Source organism: Talpa europaea (assembly GCF_964194135.1).
Source record: "Talpa europaea genome assembly, chromosome: 8".
In the NCBI taxonomy this organism is placed as follows: domain Eukaryota; kingdom Metazoa; phylum Chordata; class Mammalia; order Eulipotyphla; family Talpidae; genus Talpa; species Talpa europaea.
In genome coordinates, this window is record NC_140075.1 from 59,122,395 (window position 1) to 59,141,750 (window position 19,356).

At 36.4% G+C, this 19,356-nt stretch overlaps 1 protein-coding gene across 1 annotated transcript; it reads right to left on the reverse strand.

Moving 5' to 3' along the window:
* Positions 1-11,795: 11,795 nt before the first annotated feature.
* Positions 11,796-12,749, reverse strand: LOC311175537 (olfactory receptor 4K2; the record flags this gene model as incomplete). The annotated part of the gene is made up of 1 exon (XM_084240466.1): positions 11,796-12,749. The coding sequence occupies one exon, from the start codon at positions 12,747-12,749 to the stop codon at positions 11,796-11,798; it is 954 nt and encodes a 317-aa protein (XP_084096592.1).
* Positions 12,750-19,356: the final 6,607 nt, after the last annotated feature.

Here is a 19,356-nt window from a genome sequence, read left to right on the forward strand (position 1 = left end):
ATCTGATACTTTTCTTTTTCATTCCGATTTATTTCACTGAGCATAATCCCTTCTAGCTCCATCCATGTTGCTGTGAATGGCATTAATTTATCTTCTTTGATTGCCGAATACTGTTCTATTACGTATATATACCATATCTTCTTGATCCAGTCATCTATTTTTGTGTATTTGGGTCGTTTCCAAGTCTTACCTAGTATAAATGGTGCCACAATAAATATAGGGGTACAGGTATTCTTTTGAATTAGTGTTTTTGTGTCCTTGTATCCCTAGTAGTAGAACTGCTGGATTACATGGTGGCTCCATTTTAAGTAGTCTGAGGAACCTCCACAGAGCTTTCCATAGTAGTTTGACCAGTTTGCATTCCAACCAGCAGTGTAGAAGAGTTCCTTTTTCAACACATCCTCACCAACATTTGTTGTTGCTAGTTTTTTTAATATGTGCCATTCTCACTAGTGTAAGGTGATATCTTGTGGTTTTGATTTACATTTCCCTGATTATGAGGTATGTTGAACATTTTTTCATATGCCTGTTGGCCATTTGCATTTCCTCTTTGGAGAAGTATCTTTTAAGTTCTTCTGCCCATTTTTGACTGGATTGTTTACTCTTTTTTTTTTTTTTTTGAGTTGTTTGAGTTCTTTGGATATCTTTGCGATCAGTTCCTTATCAGTTGTATGCAGTGCACAATTCTCTCAGTCAGTAGGGTGTCTCTGTCTCTGTTTTCGTTAATGTCTCTTTTGCTGTACAGAAGCTTTTTAGTTTGATGTAATCCCAGATGTTTATCTTTTCCTTCACTTTCTTTGCTTTAGGGGAGGAGCCTTTAAAGATGTTACTGAGAAATGTTTGTCTTATATATAGTATTTTACCTATATTTTCTTCTACACATTTTATGGTTTCAGGTCTATGTTCAAGTCTTCTATCCATAAAAAAAATACTTTTAAAAGACATTGTACATGTACATAAATTTGAATTGTCTAATGACTTCTGTAAAGTTTTATCTTTAACTTCTTTTCCATTGCATTTCCATTGTTACTGGTGACTTCAACTTTCTTCCTCTCCATAAGCAAGGATGACAACTTATTCCCTTAGGTAATTAACAAATTCACCTGGATGACTCTCTTGTCTTATGCATATTGCTATGTAAAGGACTATATGTCACTAGGAACTTACTAAAATATTTGTTTTTATCTCAAGACACCGTTTTAAAAGCAGAACTACACTAAAATATCATCCTTCAAATATCCTATTTGTAAAAATTGAAATTTTCAATGTACTTTCTTTTTCACATGTTTTAATTGCAGCAACACTGGTTTACAACATTCTATATAATTCAGAGGTATAGGATCACACCCTTCAGGTGTATGTCATCACACCACACCCACTAACACAGTACCTATAGCCCTCAACCATAGTCTTTGACAAGGCTACAAGATACTCCTATAAATACAAATTGCAGCAAATCATAGAAATTCATTTGGCAATATCTAGAAAATTAGATATACAATTGGCCCTTGACTTAGTAATTTTACTTAGAAAAGAAAAATAATCCACAATAAATCATATGTTGGTAACTGTTGAAGATATTAATAAATGCATGGAGAGAAGCAAGTAAGCACTTCATCTTTGGATATTTTTTAAATATACAAATTAAGAAGTTAAAATAGATAACATGTTATGACTATATTTATAAACTTATTCTCTCTGATATGGGACAATGGTGAGCACTATCCGTTTTATTTCTTCCAGCTTGGAGTCTAGAGTCTGTCCTCCTACTCCAGCGATCTGAATATTTCCAAAGTCTGGGCAGAGAACTGCTTTCCTGGTGATGCCAAAACTTTTCCATATTCTTGAGATGAATCCATACTTAGCTTTTTTCCTCAGCCATCAGTCCTACTAACACAGCATCTGGAAACTTACCATCAGATTCAGAAGTGACAACCTCCCATTGTATTCTCCACTAATTCTCATTATTGTATAGTCTAATCTTTCTAAACATTCCCTTAGACCATGTCAGGCTTGCTCGTTCAGTTTCCCCTACCAAATACTAACATTGTGTCCAGTTCCTGCTCCCCCGGGCGGGCCTAAGCCGCCCCAGAAGAGGGACGGACTTCCTGGCGAATGGGACCGCTCTTCTCGCTTATCCCTTGGGGCCCCTAGTCTCCCTCCCCGCCTACTTGGGCGGCGCGTGGAAGCCGGGGCGGTGGGTGCGGAATCCGGCCAGCTGATCCCCCGCCCGGGGGTGGGGCGTGTGTCCTGGGGCGGCCCTCCCCCGCCGCGGTGCTGGGGCCGTCCCTCCGCCATGGCGCGCGTCCCCTTGGTGGTGTCCCACCGTGGCCGTCTCGCGGTGCTCCTGGAGCGCTCCCTCCGGTCGTCCTTATCAGGTGCCTGAGGCCGAGTGGCGACATCGGTCCAGCTCCGGGCGTTGCGCCTCTCCCCTCGGCTCACCCTTTCTTGGTGCGTCAGAGGCGACTTTTTACACTGGGGGCTCGACCTCGGTTTAGAAGAGGGACCAGCACGACCGCCTCTGGCGCACTGTCAGCGGGCCCGACCCGATTGGCTTGGCGAGCGCTAGTCCTGTGCTTCCCTGGCCTTTGTGGGGCTGCACGTGGGCATGTAAGCGATCATGGCTGGCCACTGTGCGAACCGTGCGCCTCCTCCTACCTTGGAGAGGCCTAGGCGGTGCTAGGGTTTTGGGGGCTTCTTGTGAACCTCCTTCCCGGGACTGGCCAAGGACCCGGGCGCGAACACTCAGGTTGCTCTTTTGCCTTGGCCATACCCATACCGCAGACCCCCGCGCGCGCGCCACCCCCGCGCCCCCCTCCCCGCGCCTTCCCCACCCCGTGCATCCCTAGCGGTTGTGTGGTGTGTGTCCTCTGGGAGGCTTCTGCGGCCCCGAGGAAGAGAAAGGGCCATATGACCACTGCATTGCCTTGTCAGTGGAGAAAATCTAAAAAAAAAAAAAAAAACTTTGTATGCCATGTTCAAAGACAAAGTTGTCCCAAAGCTCCCCTTCTTCTAGCATCCTTATTAGGTTTGGGTTTTAAGCTTAAGATAGATTTTGGAGAAAGTCAATAAAAATGTCATTTTTTTTCTGCTCTGATCTTTATAATTTTTATCTTTATAATCTATCATTCCTCTTTAGTACTCCTCTAATTTCTTTTTGGTATTTCTACTTTTTTTATTATTCTTTTTTTTTTTATTCCCTCCACCAATCCACCCATGCCCATACCCCCTTTTGCTTCTCTCTACTACCCCCTCCATCCTTTTCCCTATTCTCTCTGGTAACTATTATCTTCTTTTTGCCAAGTTCAAATTTTTATTTTTTCTGTTGTTTTTATGTGATGGTTTTGTGGGTGTTTATATTCCATAGATGAGTGAAACCATCTGATATCTGTCACTTTTTGACTGACCTCACCCAGCATAATCACTTCAAGAACCATCCATTTTACTCCAAATGCCACCAGTTGCTCTTTCATCATAGCTGTGTAATATTCCATTAAATATATGCTCCACAGTTTCTCTGTCCATTCATTTTTGAAGGGCACTTGGGTTGGGTTCATGATTTGACAGTGTTATACGCCGTGCTGCTAGGTAAATAGGTATACATAGATGTTTTCATATTAAATTTTTCATGTGGTTTGAATAAATATCTAACACCTATATTTCTGGGTCAAACGGAATTTCCATTTTTTATTTTCTTGAGAATTTGCCACACTATTTTCCACAGGGACTGTACCAGCTTGCATTACCAGCAACAGTGAATGAGAGTTCCTTTTCCCCTAATTTTTTTCATATAAAACACCAAGCTTATCATTTTTTCCTGTATTTTAACATAATGTTTATGACAAGAAATATACTTAAGTTTTGATATGTGATCTATTTGTGTCAATACTAATTAAATGTTTTTGTCTTGTCATTATGATTTTTTTACTCATGACTAACTTATAAAACTCTTTTTCTTATATCCATAGGTGCAGAGTTCTATTCTTTGAAAGAGAAAGGTAGGTAAATAAGACCTATCATTTCAATTCATTGAATTGTAATTAGATAAAACTATAATTATTGAATTTCTAGTATTTATTGAGACTATGACCTACATGTTAACCATTTTTTTTTAATAAATGGTATATGTGTTCCTGGAAAAAAATACACCCTCTTTAATTTGGGGGTTCAATGCTCTTCAAATGAATCTTTGCAAAGCTTTGTCCACAATGATTTTTGGAAGACAGGTTGACCTGTAATTGAGAAATTGTGTTAGCTGTTTGTGCTGAGTGGATCTACATAGTCATTGGAAATTTTGCAAAAGGCAAAAAGGCATTTTTATTAATGTTTTTTGTTACCTTGGTTGTATCATGGTTGTTGAGGAATGTTATTATGAATGGATTTATAGAAAAGATGGAATCATTATTGGGTGAATTGAAGTGTTGATTCGTGGCCATATTCAAAGAAAGAAGGTAACCTTTTCCCTCTTAAGTAGGCATTTTTAGGACTGGGAATGTGATCAGGTTAACATCAATCTGAACCAATATTTGAAAATTTATTTCATTGCAAAACATTTTTACTGCAAAGAAAGTGATATATGTGTGATGCAAGCAGTTTGCTTTATCTAATTAGCCAGAACTAGCTGCCTCCTGGACTACAGCCATAGGTACAAAGATCTGGTTCAAGAAATCCCCGCTTTTGTATAAATGATTTCCCTCCTTCCTTCCTTCCTTCCCTCCCTCCCTCCAGCCCTCCCTCCCTCCCTCCTTCTGCTTTGCAAATGATATTTAGGTAAAAACAGACACATGAATGTTAGCTTCTATCTGCCTTATTTGGGGTAGTTAGTCTATTCATCTATTTCCTTTCTTTTCCTTTAAAGTAAGGAAAATCCATGATTTTTTTTCTGCACCATAATTATTTTTGTTGTTTGGGTTCAGACTTATTTTCATCATGTTTGCAAGCCTGTATAAAGTGAGACAGGGGAGAAGGTCCAAAAGCACCCCAGAGCTCTGATAGGAAGTCTATCTGATGAGTTAGTACAGCTAAAAGAACTGTATCTTTCTTGAAAAAAATTTAATATATAAATAACTATATTGATGATAATTTAGTTATGTGTTACTGTTGAAGTACATTTTTATTTAGATTTATGATTTTTAGATTTATGATTTTTAGTCTACGGCCATACCACCCTGAACGCGCCCGATCTCGTCAGATTTATGATTTTTAAAGAAATCAAATGCCTCAAAAATCCCTCAGATTCAATGGAATTATGTTTAATCAGTTCAGGGGGACCATTAATATCAATACAAGGTGGGGTATTAATCCCTCTCTTTAAAAATTAAAGAGTATTTACTCCAAAACTCCAAATTATCAACGTTCTTGTGAATAGGGAAAAGTACAGATTTTTCAAGCTGCAGACAGAGTGCTTACAGGCAGTCAAATTTTATTTTAAGATACAAAGAAATACATGCATGGATAGCCAAGGAATTCACAGCAAAACTGACGTTTTAATTTAAAGAACCAGAGAAACTGTTGTCAACATGCCAGAATGCCAGAACTCAGGGAATATGGTCCAAGAAGCTCTCCTGAGGAATATAGTAAAAAACAAGGTTCACACAACAAAAATGTCCAAAGAAATTGACTAAACTGTGGTAACAACAGTAACTGCTATCATTCCCAAAAGAGAGAGAGCAAGATATCGATTCTTCCAGATGAAAGAAAAAACAGCTTCATCTACAGTCTGTTTTGTACATGGCCATTGAGTCTCTGGATTTGGAATTTGCAGAAAATGTAGAGAATGGTTGTTAAACCATCTATTTGCTGGCATTCAGCATATTCCAGACTTAGGAGACCCTGCAGGGGAAATAGTTCAGGTTCTCCAAAAGATAAATTGGACAGAAATGGAACAAATGGTGGTAGAAAGGCTAGTAGGTCAAAAGATAAGAAACAAAGTGTACAGGAGGAAACTGGAGCACCTCAATATGTGTACTGGGTGTACATGTAACACAAGAGACTATAAAAATGAAAAAAAAAAACAGTGAAATTTAGGGCAGCACTTCATTTTGGAAGGAGATAGTCATGACTCAGGTGGGCAAAGGTAAGAGCTTCGGGGCTGACTGACTGGCAAAGTTCTATCTTGTGACCCAAGATGTAGTTAAATGCTATTTGCCTTATAGTTCATTAAGCTATGCATTTTTGTGCATTTTCCTTTACTCTAATTTTACTAAAATAAAAGTTAAATGTTGAATGTGTATATTATTACAGTCACTTAGGGTATTTTCCATTGCATAAAAGCTTGAAATCAATTAACTGCTTTTTCTTTAACCAAGGTTCCCTATACAGATTAGATTCCAGCAATTAGATGCATTAATAAGAGATTTAGAAGGTAGGGATGAGGCAGAGGTGATGTACTCATGTTAGAAAGCAAGATGATAAGGTATGAGGGAGCAGGGGCTGTGGCAGCAAGTTGAGGACAACCCACAACTTGGTTCTATTCCAGAATGCATCAATTCCAGTAGCAGACCAACTTCTCACAAGCTCCTCCAAGGACTTTGCAAGCAACTAATGTGCTGTGTTAAATCTGCCTGATATGCCCCCTGGTTCGGTTTTCTTCAATGAAGGCCAACAAATATAATCATACTCTGACAAGGAAAAAGTTAGTAGAAATAGATATGTAGTTATGTAAAAACTAAGTGTCTCTTTTTAGTCTCAGTCTAAAGCTTTCTTCTTTAAATTTCCTTTGGTAAGTGGTGTTTGAGGTAAAAGAGGAAATCTAGTTTTGGAAATGGTCCCACTGTCCAAACAGATGCAATAGGCAAAAAACAAAGTTACCAATTTAACACTGGTTTGTAACAGATGGTGATAAAAAGGTTAGTAGAGAAAACCTCCAGACCTGAACGTTTTCTTTAATATAAAAGAAAAATTTAAAGAGATAGCTGAATGTGAATAGATATATATTGTCTCCTTATATTGGCAATGCCAATCACCACAGGAAGAAAAATGCAAACATGATATTTTAATATATGCGAGAGATTAGAACTCATTTAACAAAAAAAATATGAAAGAGAAAGATAAAATGTTAAGTTATACCAGCAACCATATGGACAGACTATATCAACCGATGATTTAAGTCACAGTTCTTGTCTTTGGATATTTGTCCTTTTAACTCTAGCATAACATGTGTATTTACTTTACAAGCATAACCAATAGCATTAAAAATAAGTCACAACAAAAAAATACTCTGATACTATAAAATTAACCATCACAACGTAAGCATATAAACTGAAAGACTGACAAATTGCTTAGTGGATTTCATTATCTGAGAGTTCATACAAGACCATGATTAGGTTTCTTGGCTGTTTTTCTCCCTAGATCTGTCTAGATTCATGCATCCAAATATCACCATTCAAAATTGTAATGGGAAAAAACAGGAAGAGAAAGAAGTTGTTCTGATTTTCTCTTGTCAACTTTGCTTTAATCTTTTTCACCAAAAACTCTTTGAAAAGCAGAGTTTCATTGGTCATATTTTAAATTTTAAAACATTTCTATAAAGATTATCAGTATATTCAAATAACAGAATCTACAAAGACCTTGTTCTATTTGATAGCAAAGTCTGTGATCACATTATTCCAGACCCATTACAGTGTTGAAAAATACTTCATGTCATACAAAAAATTTTGTATTTATCTAAGCAACCATTTAAATCTATGACTCTATGTCTCCATCTTAATAATATGGATGGCTAAACATCATCATTCTAATTCTGATGAAAAGAGTGTAAATCCACTTTAAAATAATAAACTGACTTAATGATAACTCATTGAAAGGAAGCAGTAACATACTGAGTAAACAACCATTTAGAATTTCTCGATTCAAAAAAATTTAAGCAGTGAGTAAAGCAAATTCTCATAAGTTTGAACTAGTATTAGAACCAATATAATTTTCTAGCAGAAGTTACATTTTTTAAGATAGTCCTTATACACATTGATCTTATGCACACATACACAGACACAAATATTTCAATTTCTAAGCCAAAAAATTACCTTTGAAATTAAACGTCAATTGTTAGTTCAAGAGAAAACTAAGTTCATTAAACAAAGATGTCCACAGATGATCACAATATGACAATAACTAAGATTTATTTAACATGTATAGAACATAGATTATGTATTCTATCAAGACTCCTTTTATTCCTCAAACAACTCTGGTTGAGGTACCATTATTATCACCTTTAACAGATGTAGAAACTGAGGTTAACAGAAACATTAAAAATCTTACTCAAATTTCTATCACTAATTAACAGTAGAACTGGCATTAAACACTAGCAAAACAATACTTGAATCCAAAACTTTCACCCCTATGCACAGTGGTTAGTCCAAGTTCTGTAGATTCTAATATTTATAGAATCTGAGGGAACTTAAGAAAAAAGTCAAAACTATGAATAAAATGCTGTTACACTGCATTCCAGGAACTTGGAAGAAATCCATGCAAATGAGTGGGTACATAATTTAAGCTTCAATATAAACCCACTGTGATTACAGTATATATAGTGTTCTGAAATTTTCCCCAAACATTTTTTGAAGTGTAAATTTTTTACAGTTTCTATTGACATGACACAGATCCAACTACTTCATATTTTATCTTTTTCTATTTAGATTTTATTTTTATCTTTTTCCCCACCTGCATTCAATTATTCTGCTTAATTTTACAAGGCAACTTTTTTGGATTTTTAAAAGCTTTATGGCTCCCCCAAACACCTAAAGGAAGATTGTCATGCTTGTCAACATGGTCTTGTAAATTCTCCTTATCTCAATATTCCCTCGATTGTGTTACTGAAAATTAAGACTATTTAAAACTATCCTGGACCTATTAGGTGGTTTTTGGTTGTCTAGCATGTTTTGCAAACATTATTTCTGCCTTTGAATGTCCTAGTAGCAAACAGTACCATCTTTACTACCGCTTAAGGAGCCTGTAGCTTGTCGCTCACTTACCCTTAGTAAAAGAGCAACATGTGGAGGAGACAAAGTGATAAAATCATCCACCTATAGTCCCTAATTAAGATTTAAGTGTTTATGGTAATAAGTAGAACAATCTTGACTCCTCGTGCTGAGCTCCAAGAAAGGTGTTGGGTATTGCTCTTTATATAAAGGATGACAGTCCTTTAAAATGTCCCCCGAGGCGGTCTGAGGTTCTTTCCAATCTTAGCTACAGAATCCTACTATCAATCCAGCTACTCAATCTCTTTACCTACTTGCCTTGCAGAATTGTCTGCTGATCAGATACACCTTTGAGGTTTTGGCAAATGTTCTTGAGTTTTAGAATTCTCCATAAAAGTATTGAAGATTGATGACATTCTTTTAAAAAGACTCCACAGTTTTGGTGAACTTAATGTAATTATATACAAATGTTGATTTTCAGTGATTCACGCCTGAACCTTACATAATGTTATAATGCAATGTTACTTATAATTAATTAACTAAAATACTCCATAGTTCTATATTTAAAAAAAAGGCATTCATTTTAAAAAATTTTCTTGTTCAAATAAATACATTATTTGAAAGAGCCAGTTGGAACATTTATAAAACGCCAACTAAAAAGTTTCTACATAAATGAGTTCCTTGATCCAAAACATATTTGCACATGTAATTGAAACCAAGAGAAACTTCATAAACACAACCGAAATTGATCCACTTCCACCCTATTTCAAATAGAATTCTGTGACTATTTTGGAGCTATAGACATGTTTATATCATGTTAATACTGTTGACATTTTTATCTAGCAATTTCAACCTACCCAGGTTTGAAACACAATATCAAAAACTGTTAAACAGTGAAGTTGGTCTCCTTTTGTTTAATACATTAATGAAGAAAAAGGCACACACACCATTGAAGAAAAACCATTCCTCTTATCATTTGGCTTAAAATTAAAAGACAGGAATTTCCTTTTCTTAAATTTTCTCTCTTCAATGATAACTAATGCAAGAATTAATTCTTGGTTTTCTCTGATACTCAGTAATTCTAGAAAAGAATAACAATTTGATATTTATCAAATACTGCAGTTATAACATATCTTTACATATGTAATTTAAATAATATACTGGATGCTATATTTCATAAATGTGGTAAATTCCAAATAACAGCTAGTTGTTTAATATTTGCATCATTTAAAGATGACTTACAAAGCAAGGAAATCCAAGGGAAATATTTCTCATGATTTTCAATGCTTGCAATTCCAGTACCTACCAGCAGGTGGTAGTGAAACCTTGAATACCTTAAAATAAATATAGAGCCTAGTACTTTTATTTAAAATAATAAAATAGGTGCGCAGACCTTTCCTGCCGCCCACTGCTCCCTTCAGCAGTGTTCTTCGGTCCTTCTTCCTGCTCTGCTCCCCGCTCTGGCTCTGGTGAATTCTCTCACCTTCCCAGCGCTTCTGACTATACCCAGTGCTTGTATAAATAAATAAAAGAAATCTTTAAAAAAAGGGTTAAAATAGTAAAATAAAAACCTATTTATATACAGAAATCTGTTGTTACCTTGACTGTAATACTAAACAAAAAATTCTTATTTTTTCATCAAGTTATTAAAATGAAAAGGTAACTTAACCAAAATGTAAAACAATATACTTTTAAATGAAAGCATAGGCACTCTATGAATTCATTCATTATCACAAACTGTATCGCTTAATTGAATCTAGTTTTAACTGCCAACGCATTAAACTGATCTAATGACCATATGAAACAAAGTGCATTGATTTGAAACTCAGTTTATTTCCTGCTTCACAGAATTCTAAAGCCTCTTTCTTTCTGCATTATCAGGAGTTATCATGGCTATATTTCTTTGCTTATTAGTTAAAAGTGAGTGGTGGAGACTCCTTATGCCCAACCTTTTCTTTCTAACTCATCAACATTTGTAATGAAATATATCCAGAATTTTCTTAAATAGAGGAGAAACTGGCCTAAATATTAAGTAGAAATGATTCAGGGATATATGTAGAAAATCATTGCCTGTTTCCTATAGCTGTGTGGCCTTTCCAAATGTTATATAATAGATAATATACTAATTTGTTAGACTTTAGGGACAACTCTGAGTAATTTAATTGTTATCTGTATGTATAAGTCATCATCTCATAGTTCTCTTAATTTCCAGTTTCTCTTATTTTTGTTCCTCTTTTCAATAAATGGATTATTAATATTGAATTTACTAACCAAAACTATCACATTTGGCATTTTTTTCCTCAAAATTTATTTATTGATTTTCCATTCTTTTACATAACTATATAATTTTGGGAGTATAACCTCACACCTCAACATGTACACATAATTCACTCTTAGCATTTTTATATTCTTTGCTTTTGGAAGAAAATGTTTCTGCCAACCTCTTTTCTGAAATTTCAAATGCATTTTAGCAATTATGTTTTGATAAGAAATACAGAAATAAGATCTAGCACAGCATTTTAACCCATACTTTCACGCAAAAGCTGTGCCACTGAGAGCCTCCCTGGTGGTGCAGAGGTTAAAGTCTTAGTGCTATCAAGCTATCACCAGCCACTATAGCATGAGTTCAATCCCCGGCCAGGGAGCTAACCCACATGGCACTGCAGACCTCTCCTGTCTCGTCCACTGCTCCCCTTACCAGTGTATTTCAGTAGATCTGCCTGTTCTGCTCCCCACTCTGTCTCTGGTGAATCCTCTCACCCCCCACACCTCCGGCCTATACCCCATAAATCAATAAAAATATATCCTTAATAATAAAAATAAATAAAAGTTGTGCCACTGAATCCTTAGTAGAAATTAACTTGAATTAGGAAGCCAAAACTAAAAATAATGTAAAGGAGTTGCCTTATTGGAATTTAGAAGCCTATTTTTCAGTCTCCTTATGGCCATTTTCACATCTTGATTCCTCAAGGTATAGATGACTGGATTCAGAATGGGAGTAAAAATGGTATAAAACACAGACAGGGTCTTGTCTATCAGAAAATTGCTTAGCGGCCACATATAGATGAAGATGCAGGGCCCAAAGAACATGAAGACAACAATGAAATGAGCAGTGCAGGTGGAAAGGGCCTTAGATGATCCTCCTGAAGAATGATGCTTGATAGTAATCAGGACAATAACATAGGAATTAAACAAAAGGATAAAGCAGCTGAAAGCAATTATGCCACTTGTTGAGATCATGAAGAGGCCCAGGACATATGTATTTACACAAGCCAGCTGAAACACCACAGGAAGGTCACAGAAAAAGCTGTCTACCTCATTGGGACCACAGAATGGTAACGTGAGAGCAAATATGACCTGACTCATTGAGTGCATGATGCCCACAACCCAGGAAGTCACTACAAGTGCAAGAGACACACGGGGACTCATGATGGAAGCATAGCGGAGGGGCTTACATATTGCTATATACCTATCAAAGGACATAGCCATAAGTAAAATGATCTCAGTACCAGTAAAAAGGTGTAGAAAAAATATCTGGGTGATGCATCCATCAAAGGAGATGGTTCTATGTCCAGTCAGGTAGTCTATAATCATCTTAGGGGTAGCAAAGGAAGCAAGAGACATATCAATGATGGAAAGGTTGGTAAGCAAGAAATACATAGGAGAGTGTAGATGAGAATCAGCTATAACTGTGATGACTATGAGGCTATTGCCCACCACTGTTGCCACATAAAACAGTGAAAACACTGTGAAGAAAAACGTCTGTACTTCCCAGGAATTTGAGAGTCCCAGCAAAACAAATTCAGAAACAGTGGACTTATTGACCACATCCATTGTTCTGATTGATAGGTAGAAGCCTGTGTAGGGAAAAAAAAGTATCAAGACAAAGTATAATCCTAATGAAATAAAAGATTCACTTCCAAAAGTCCACTTTTATCTATTTTGTTTCCTCTATGAAAACTTACCTGTACTGTTCTTTTTATCATTATTTGTTATAGGCACTAGAAAGATAACTACAGGATATTACCAATGATAGTGAAATATCACTTAAATGTTATAGAGGTTAAAAGAACACTTTCCTTTCTGATACTAAATAGCAATAAATTTGAGCTTATAGCATACTAAACAGATCTACTTATTTACATATTTGTTCATCTATTCATTTATAGCTAACATTAAGCACTTACTCAAGATAATGTGCTAAACACACACACACACACACACACACATTACATTCATACACACACATATTTAGTCATTTGAATTTACCCATTAGGATATCCTTACGGAAATGTCACTAAAAATTAAATTATATATAAGATGAGCTCTTAAGCTTCATTATAGAGAGGCTGCAATAAAACATTGAAGAACTTTTAAATCCCCACAGAAGATTGTTTTACATGTTCAGACATAAAAATCATCTCATTGAAACCCATCAAAACACAGAGAAAATTAGTTTTGCTGATATTTATCCAGTGGAAGACTAATTTATTATCATTTTTATTACAATATAGTCATACCCAGAGAAAGACACTTAACTTCTTTTATCCTTTGTTAAAATATGACTCTGTTCCTCTCACAAATATATATCACTTAAAATTTTACCTTTCTCTCCTAATGTATATGTCACATCGCTTTAAGGGAAAGAGGAAAGATCAGTCTCTTTAATCCCATCTCTGTTTGAATTTTCCTTTCATATATACCAGTATACATAAACTACTGATTCCAGCTCCATGGAAATAAGGATTAGGAGATGAAAGTAAAATCAACAGATAGGTCAAATATTTCAGTAGAAATCATTTGCTTACCAGATCCACAGGAGAATCAGGTATCAGGTTATTCAGAGTGTTAAGTAGGCTCTAACAGAGAATGCATGAAGCAATTTTAAATATAAATAAGTGACCTAGTAGAATCATTTGTTATTTAGCAGCTGTAGATAAAATGGATATTGTGGGGACTTGGGAATTGACCAGAAGTCGTCTTCCAGTGGGATTTATTAAACAACAAAGATGGCATTATTTGGTTCACAACAGGAAAATATTTCAAGAGTCTTATGAGAATTTACAATGATTGTTTCACCTGGACCTGAATGATTCAGGGAATAGATGTTTGGAAAATCATCATTTAACAAGTAGCAGGAAATCACAAGTCAGTGAATTTTAGGAAGCACTCTTGGTCACCTAAACCTGTTCCAGAGGCAGAGGCTAATAAACTACAAAAACATTCACTTCTGCTTCAAGTGATTTAAGTTTCTTTGGAGATATTGAACACTTAAAAAATAAATAAATAACACCCATAATAAAAGTTGGTGAAAAAACTTCAGCCAAATAAGTTAATACTCAACCACTACTCATAGAGCATGAATAAACTGGATAAAGAATAATTTATGTTATACTTAATAAATAAAGAAAGAGCTCATGCATGAGAAATGTTATGAACATGACCTAGTGAAAACTAAAATTCTGATTGGTGGGAAAAAATTGCATGTGAGGAATAAAACAGTGCAACTTATTTGCAGTTAGTGGGTTGGAAGAGCAATAATGCTAACCTAAAATGTAATTTAATGTCAAAGACAATAAAAAGCATTGTAGTAATGAAAGGTTATGATGATTGAAAATTGCATTTTATAAGAATTTATCCATATATTTGGCAAAGGGAGAAATATAAAGCAAGGGACTACTAACTAAAATAGGTATAAGGAGATCTCTTTGAGCAAGGTACCAGCAATGTGGTTGTCATCACTAAAATAAGAATTCCAAGTAACTCCTGTGAAATAGTTATTTATTGAATAATAACAACATAATTATTATCTAATGTAAGTTTCTATGGTATATTACATTTTGCAATCAAAATTGGCTATCTTTTCTACTTGGTCCATCCCTTCAGGATGGACCTCAGAGGTACAGATTCTTGCATCAGATGAAAGATGAATTTCAGACCATGTCCAACCAGATCATTGGAAGAAGTGATGATATTAGTAGTCACATTGATGACCCAGAGAAAAACATTGCAGACATTATGTCACAGATTGGAGTGGAAGAGCTAGAAAGTAGAAGGAAGACACCTACCACACAGAAGCATTGAAGGTTAATAATTTACACTGAAATCTGGAACACCATTTTTATAAACCAACAGAACAATTTATGGCTTTTTCCAACTAATTGCTATGTGTAGACAGGTTTTATATTATAACCAATGTGCTGTTCTTATCACATACTGTATAGTTATAGAATGTTTTTCCCTTTCAGTTTAAACTGTTCAAAGATAATATAAAGGTAATAATATTCAAAGATATTATTCCCTATTCATGGGTTGGAAAAATTAACATTGTTAAAAATGGTCATCTTACCCAAAACAACATACAGATTCAATGTAATTCCTCTCAAGACTTCAATGGACTTCTTCAAATAAATTTACAAACATTACTGAAATTTCTGTGGCACTACTACAAAAGATTCTAAATAACCAAAGCATTCCTGACAAAAAAGAAGAGTGGTGGAATCACACCCCAGTCTTCAAACTATCATATAAAACTATAGTTATTAAAACAGTATGGTACTGGGACAAAAAGAGACACAGACCAATGAAATAGAATGAGAATCCAGACATAAATTCACATCAACATGGACAGTAAATCTGTGACAAAGGAGCCAACAGTATACATAGGAGAAAGTCTGTTCAAAAAACAGTGCTAGAACAAATAGACATCCACATGCAAAAGAATGAAATGAGACCACATTCTCACCCAATATGAAAAATTAACATGAAATGGATTAAAGACTTGCATGTAATATCTGAAATCATAAATACATAGAAGAAAATATAGGCAAACATTCCCCAAAACTGTCTTCAATTATGTCTTTGTGGATTCATCTATAACAGCAAGAATAACAAGAGAATGTAAACAATTGAGTCTACATCAAACTAAAAAGCTTCTTCACAGTGAAAGAAACTATAAAAATGAAAAGACATCCTAATCCTACTGAATGGTAGAAAATATTCGCACACCACATATCTGAGAAGGGGCTGATATCCATGATCTATAAGAAATTCACTCAACTCAACAAAAAGAAAAGAACAACCCAATCAAAAAAATTGCAGTAGAACTAAATAGACACTTTTCCAAAGGACACATACAGAGGGAAACAGGCACATGAAAAAATATTCATCATCATTTATCATCAGGGAAATGCAATTAGATATTATCTCATACCTGTGAAGATAGTCCATATCAAAAGGTCTAGAAACAAGTATTGGCAAGGAGATAGAGAAAAAGTAACCATTGTACACTATTGGTGGGAATGCACACTGGTACAGCCTTTATGGAATGTGGTATATATACATAATGGAACATTACTCAGCAATTAAAAAAAAGAAATTCTTGCCATTTGCAACAACATGGAAATGCAAGGGCTAATGCTAAATGAAGTCAGAAGGAAAAAGACAAATAGCCGATGATTTCATTGATATGTGGCTTGTAAAGTAACAAAACAAAGGGTCAATCAAAACTAATCCGATAACACTAGAAGTCTGTAGAATTCAGGTTACCAGAGGGATAGAAGGAGGATGGAGATCAAAGTGTGGAAGAGAACCAGTGGACTAAGGTGGAGGACTATGGGTGCCTTGGTGGTATGTATGGTGTGGTGAAGTGCGTCTAGGAAATGTGATCTGGTACCTCTGGATCACAGTGTGTAAATCAATGTTACTTCAATAAAAAAAGTTTCAATAGGAAAAATTCTGGCCACAGACACTCAGGGAATTCCTAGAAAAAAAATAATACCCAACAGCCAAAAAAACTAGGTAAAATATTTAACTTCGTAATGGCCAGGAAAGTGCATATTATAATAAAAATCTATGCCATTTCCCCCATCAGATTGATCAAAATTTAAAAGAATAAAAATGGTATTATTGATGAATGAAAACCATTACTTGGTTAAAAACAAACATATTCTCTGACAAGGGGAAGAAACATATAACTTATAAGGGAAAACTAATCAAGTTAACTTCAGACTTCTCCAAAGAAACATTACAAGCAAGAAGAGAATGGAGTAACATATTCAGCAAACTTCAACACAGCAAATGCCAACCAAGAATATTTTATGCTGCAAAGCTCTCCATCTTCTACGAAGAAAAAACAGGGACCTTCTCAGACAAACAGAAACTCCAGAAATTCATTACTAAACCCCCACCCAAAAAAATTCTACAAGAAGTCCTAAAGCCAAAACCAACAGAGGAATGAACAAGAAGAACAGAATAGGGACTCCCCGGTGGTGCAGTGGTTAAGCGTTGGGTTGCAAAACTGCCCGCAGCCTCTGCAGCACTGGCTCGATCCCTGGCTGCTGGCGAGGGTCCCACATTGCATGCAGACCTCTCCTGCTGCCCGCTGCTCCCCTTAGCACTGTGCTTTGTCAGTCAGCCTGCTCTGTTCTCCTCTGGCTCTGGTGAATTCGCTCACCCTCCTGTGCTTCTGACTGTACCCCAATGCTTGTATAAATAAATAAATAAATAAATAAATAAATAAATAAATCTTAAAAAAAAAAAAAACAGAATAAAGCAAGGACTAAAATCACAAAAAAGACAAAATGGCAAATACAGAAGCCAACATATCAATATTAACTCTAAATGTAAATGGATTGAACTCATCAATAAAAAGACAGAGTAGCAGGCTGGATTAAAAAACAAAATCTAACCTTCTGCTATCTCCAGGAAACTCATTTAACCACAAAAGATAAACATGGACTGAAAGTAAAAGGTTGGTGCTGGGGACCAGCCTCTGGCAAAATGTCGTGTCAGGGGTTCCTGAAAGGATCAGATGGCCTAGGCAACCTGTAAGGGGCTGAAACTTAAGGGCTGAGGGGAAGGGGATGAGATAGAATGAGGAGACACTGACACTTGGTGAGGTGCTAGTATCTTCTGCCGAGAGACTCAGCAGGTCTTTATTTATTCATTTTTAGTAATCAGGAAAAAAAATGCATTATCATGTGTAAAGCAGAGACAATCAGTGTATTTTATTCCCATGGAATACTGGCTTCTACAGGTTTTAGCTAGATGGTAGCCATCAAGGTTAATAGATAAAAAACCAAACCTGACACTAAAACTTATTATTTCAGCTAGACAATTACCTAAGACAGTGGATAGCCGCCAGTACATCCCTATCAGCTAAAGCCTAAGCATCAAAAGACGATTCTATTCATATGGCCTTCAGCCGGAGACCAGCTGCTACTCAGCTATCAGAACTTTTTCTTTTTTTTTTTAAGTTACTTTTTTTTTTAATTTAATTTTATTTTTTTTTAGAGGAGAACTCTTGGTTTTTTGTTTATTTATTTATTTATACAAGCACTGGGTATAGTCAGAAGCACGGGAGGGTGAGAGAATTCACCAGAGCCAGAGCGGGGAGCAGAGCAGGCAGAAGGACCGAAGTACACTGCTCAGGGGAGCAGCGGGCAGCAGGAGAGGTCTGCGCGCCTTGTGGGACCCTCTCGCCTGGCGGCCGGGGATTGAACTGGCGCTGCAGAGGCTGCGGGCAGCTTCGCAACCCAGCACTCAACCGCTGCGCCACCGGGGAGGCCCTATCAGAACTTTTTCTACCTAGAAACTTCTTAACACAGTTAACTTCATATAAAAACTTTCCTAGGAAACTTCTAAGTAAAAAGTAACTTCTAAAAAAGTAACGAAGGAGGGCCTCCCCTGTGGCGCAGCGGTTGAGTGCTGGGCTGCGAAGCTGCCCGCAGCCTCAGCAGCACTGGTTCGATCCCCGGCTGCTCCCCGGCCACCAGAGGAGGGTCCCACATGGCGCGCAGACCTCTCCTGCCGCCCGCTGCTCCCCTCAGCAGTGTACTTTGGTCCTTCTGCCTGCTCTGCTCCCCGCTCTGGCTCTGGTGAATTCTCTCACGCTCCCGCGCTTCTGACTGTACCCAGTGCTTGTATGAATAAATAAATAAATCTTTAAGGAAAAAAAAAAAGTAACGAAGGACTTACTATAATAGTTGTGCTGGATTGCTTGTCAGGCATGCACAACAAACCATCTCCCATTGTCAAGTGGGCCAAATTGTTTAATAACTAATTTCTTTTTTTTAAATTTAATAACTAATTTCTATATAGATAATTTTCCGTGCCATCCACCCGGAGTCTGCTGACATGTACAATCCACTGCCCAATATACTCTCTAATAAATTTTTCTCTCTCTATGACCAAAAACAGAAAGCAAAGGGATGCCAGATCTTCAGCCCCATGGTGTGAGGCCCTTTTTCTTCTCTGCTTGTCAGTATCCTATCTGGCTGGGGCAACAAGACCCCCTGCAGCAGGTTGGAAAACAATTCTACAAGCAAATGGACCAAAAAAGAAGGCAGGAACAGCCATAATTACATCAGATGAAATAGACTTCAAATTAAAAAAGGTAAAAAGAGACATAGACTGACACTACGCTATGATCAAGGGAACA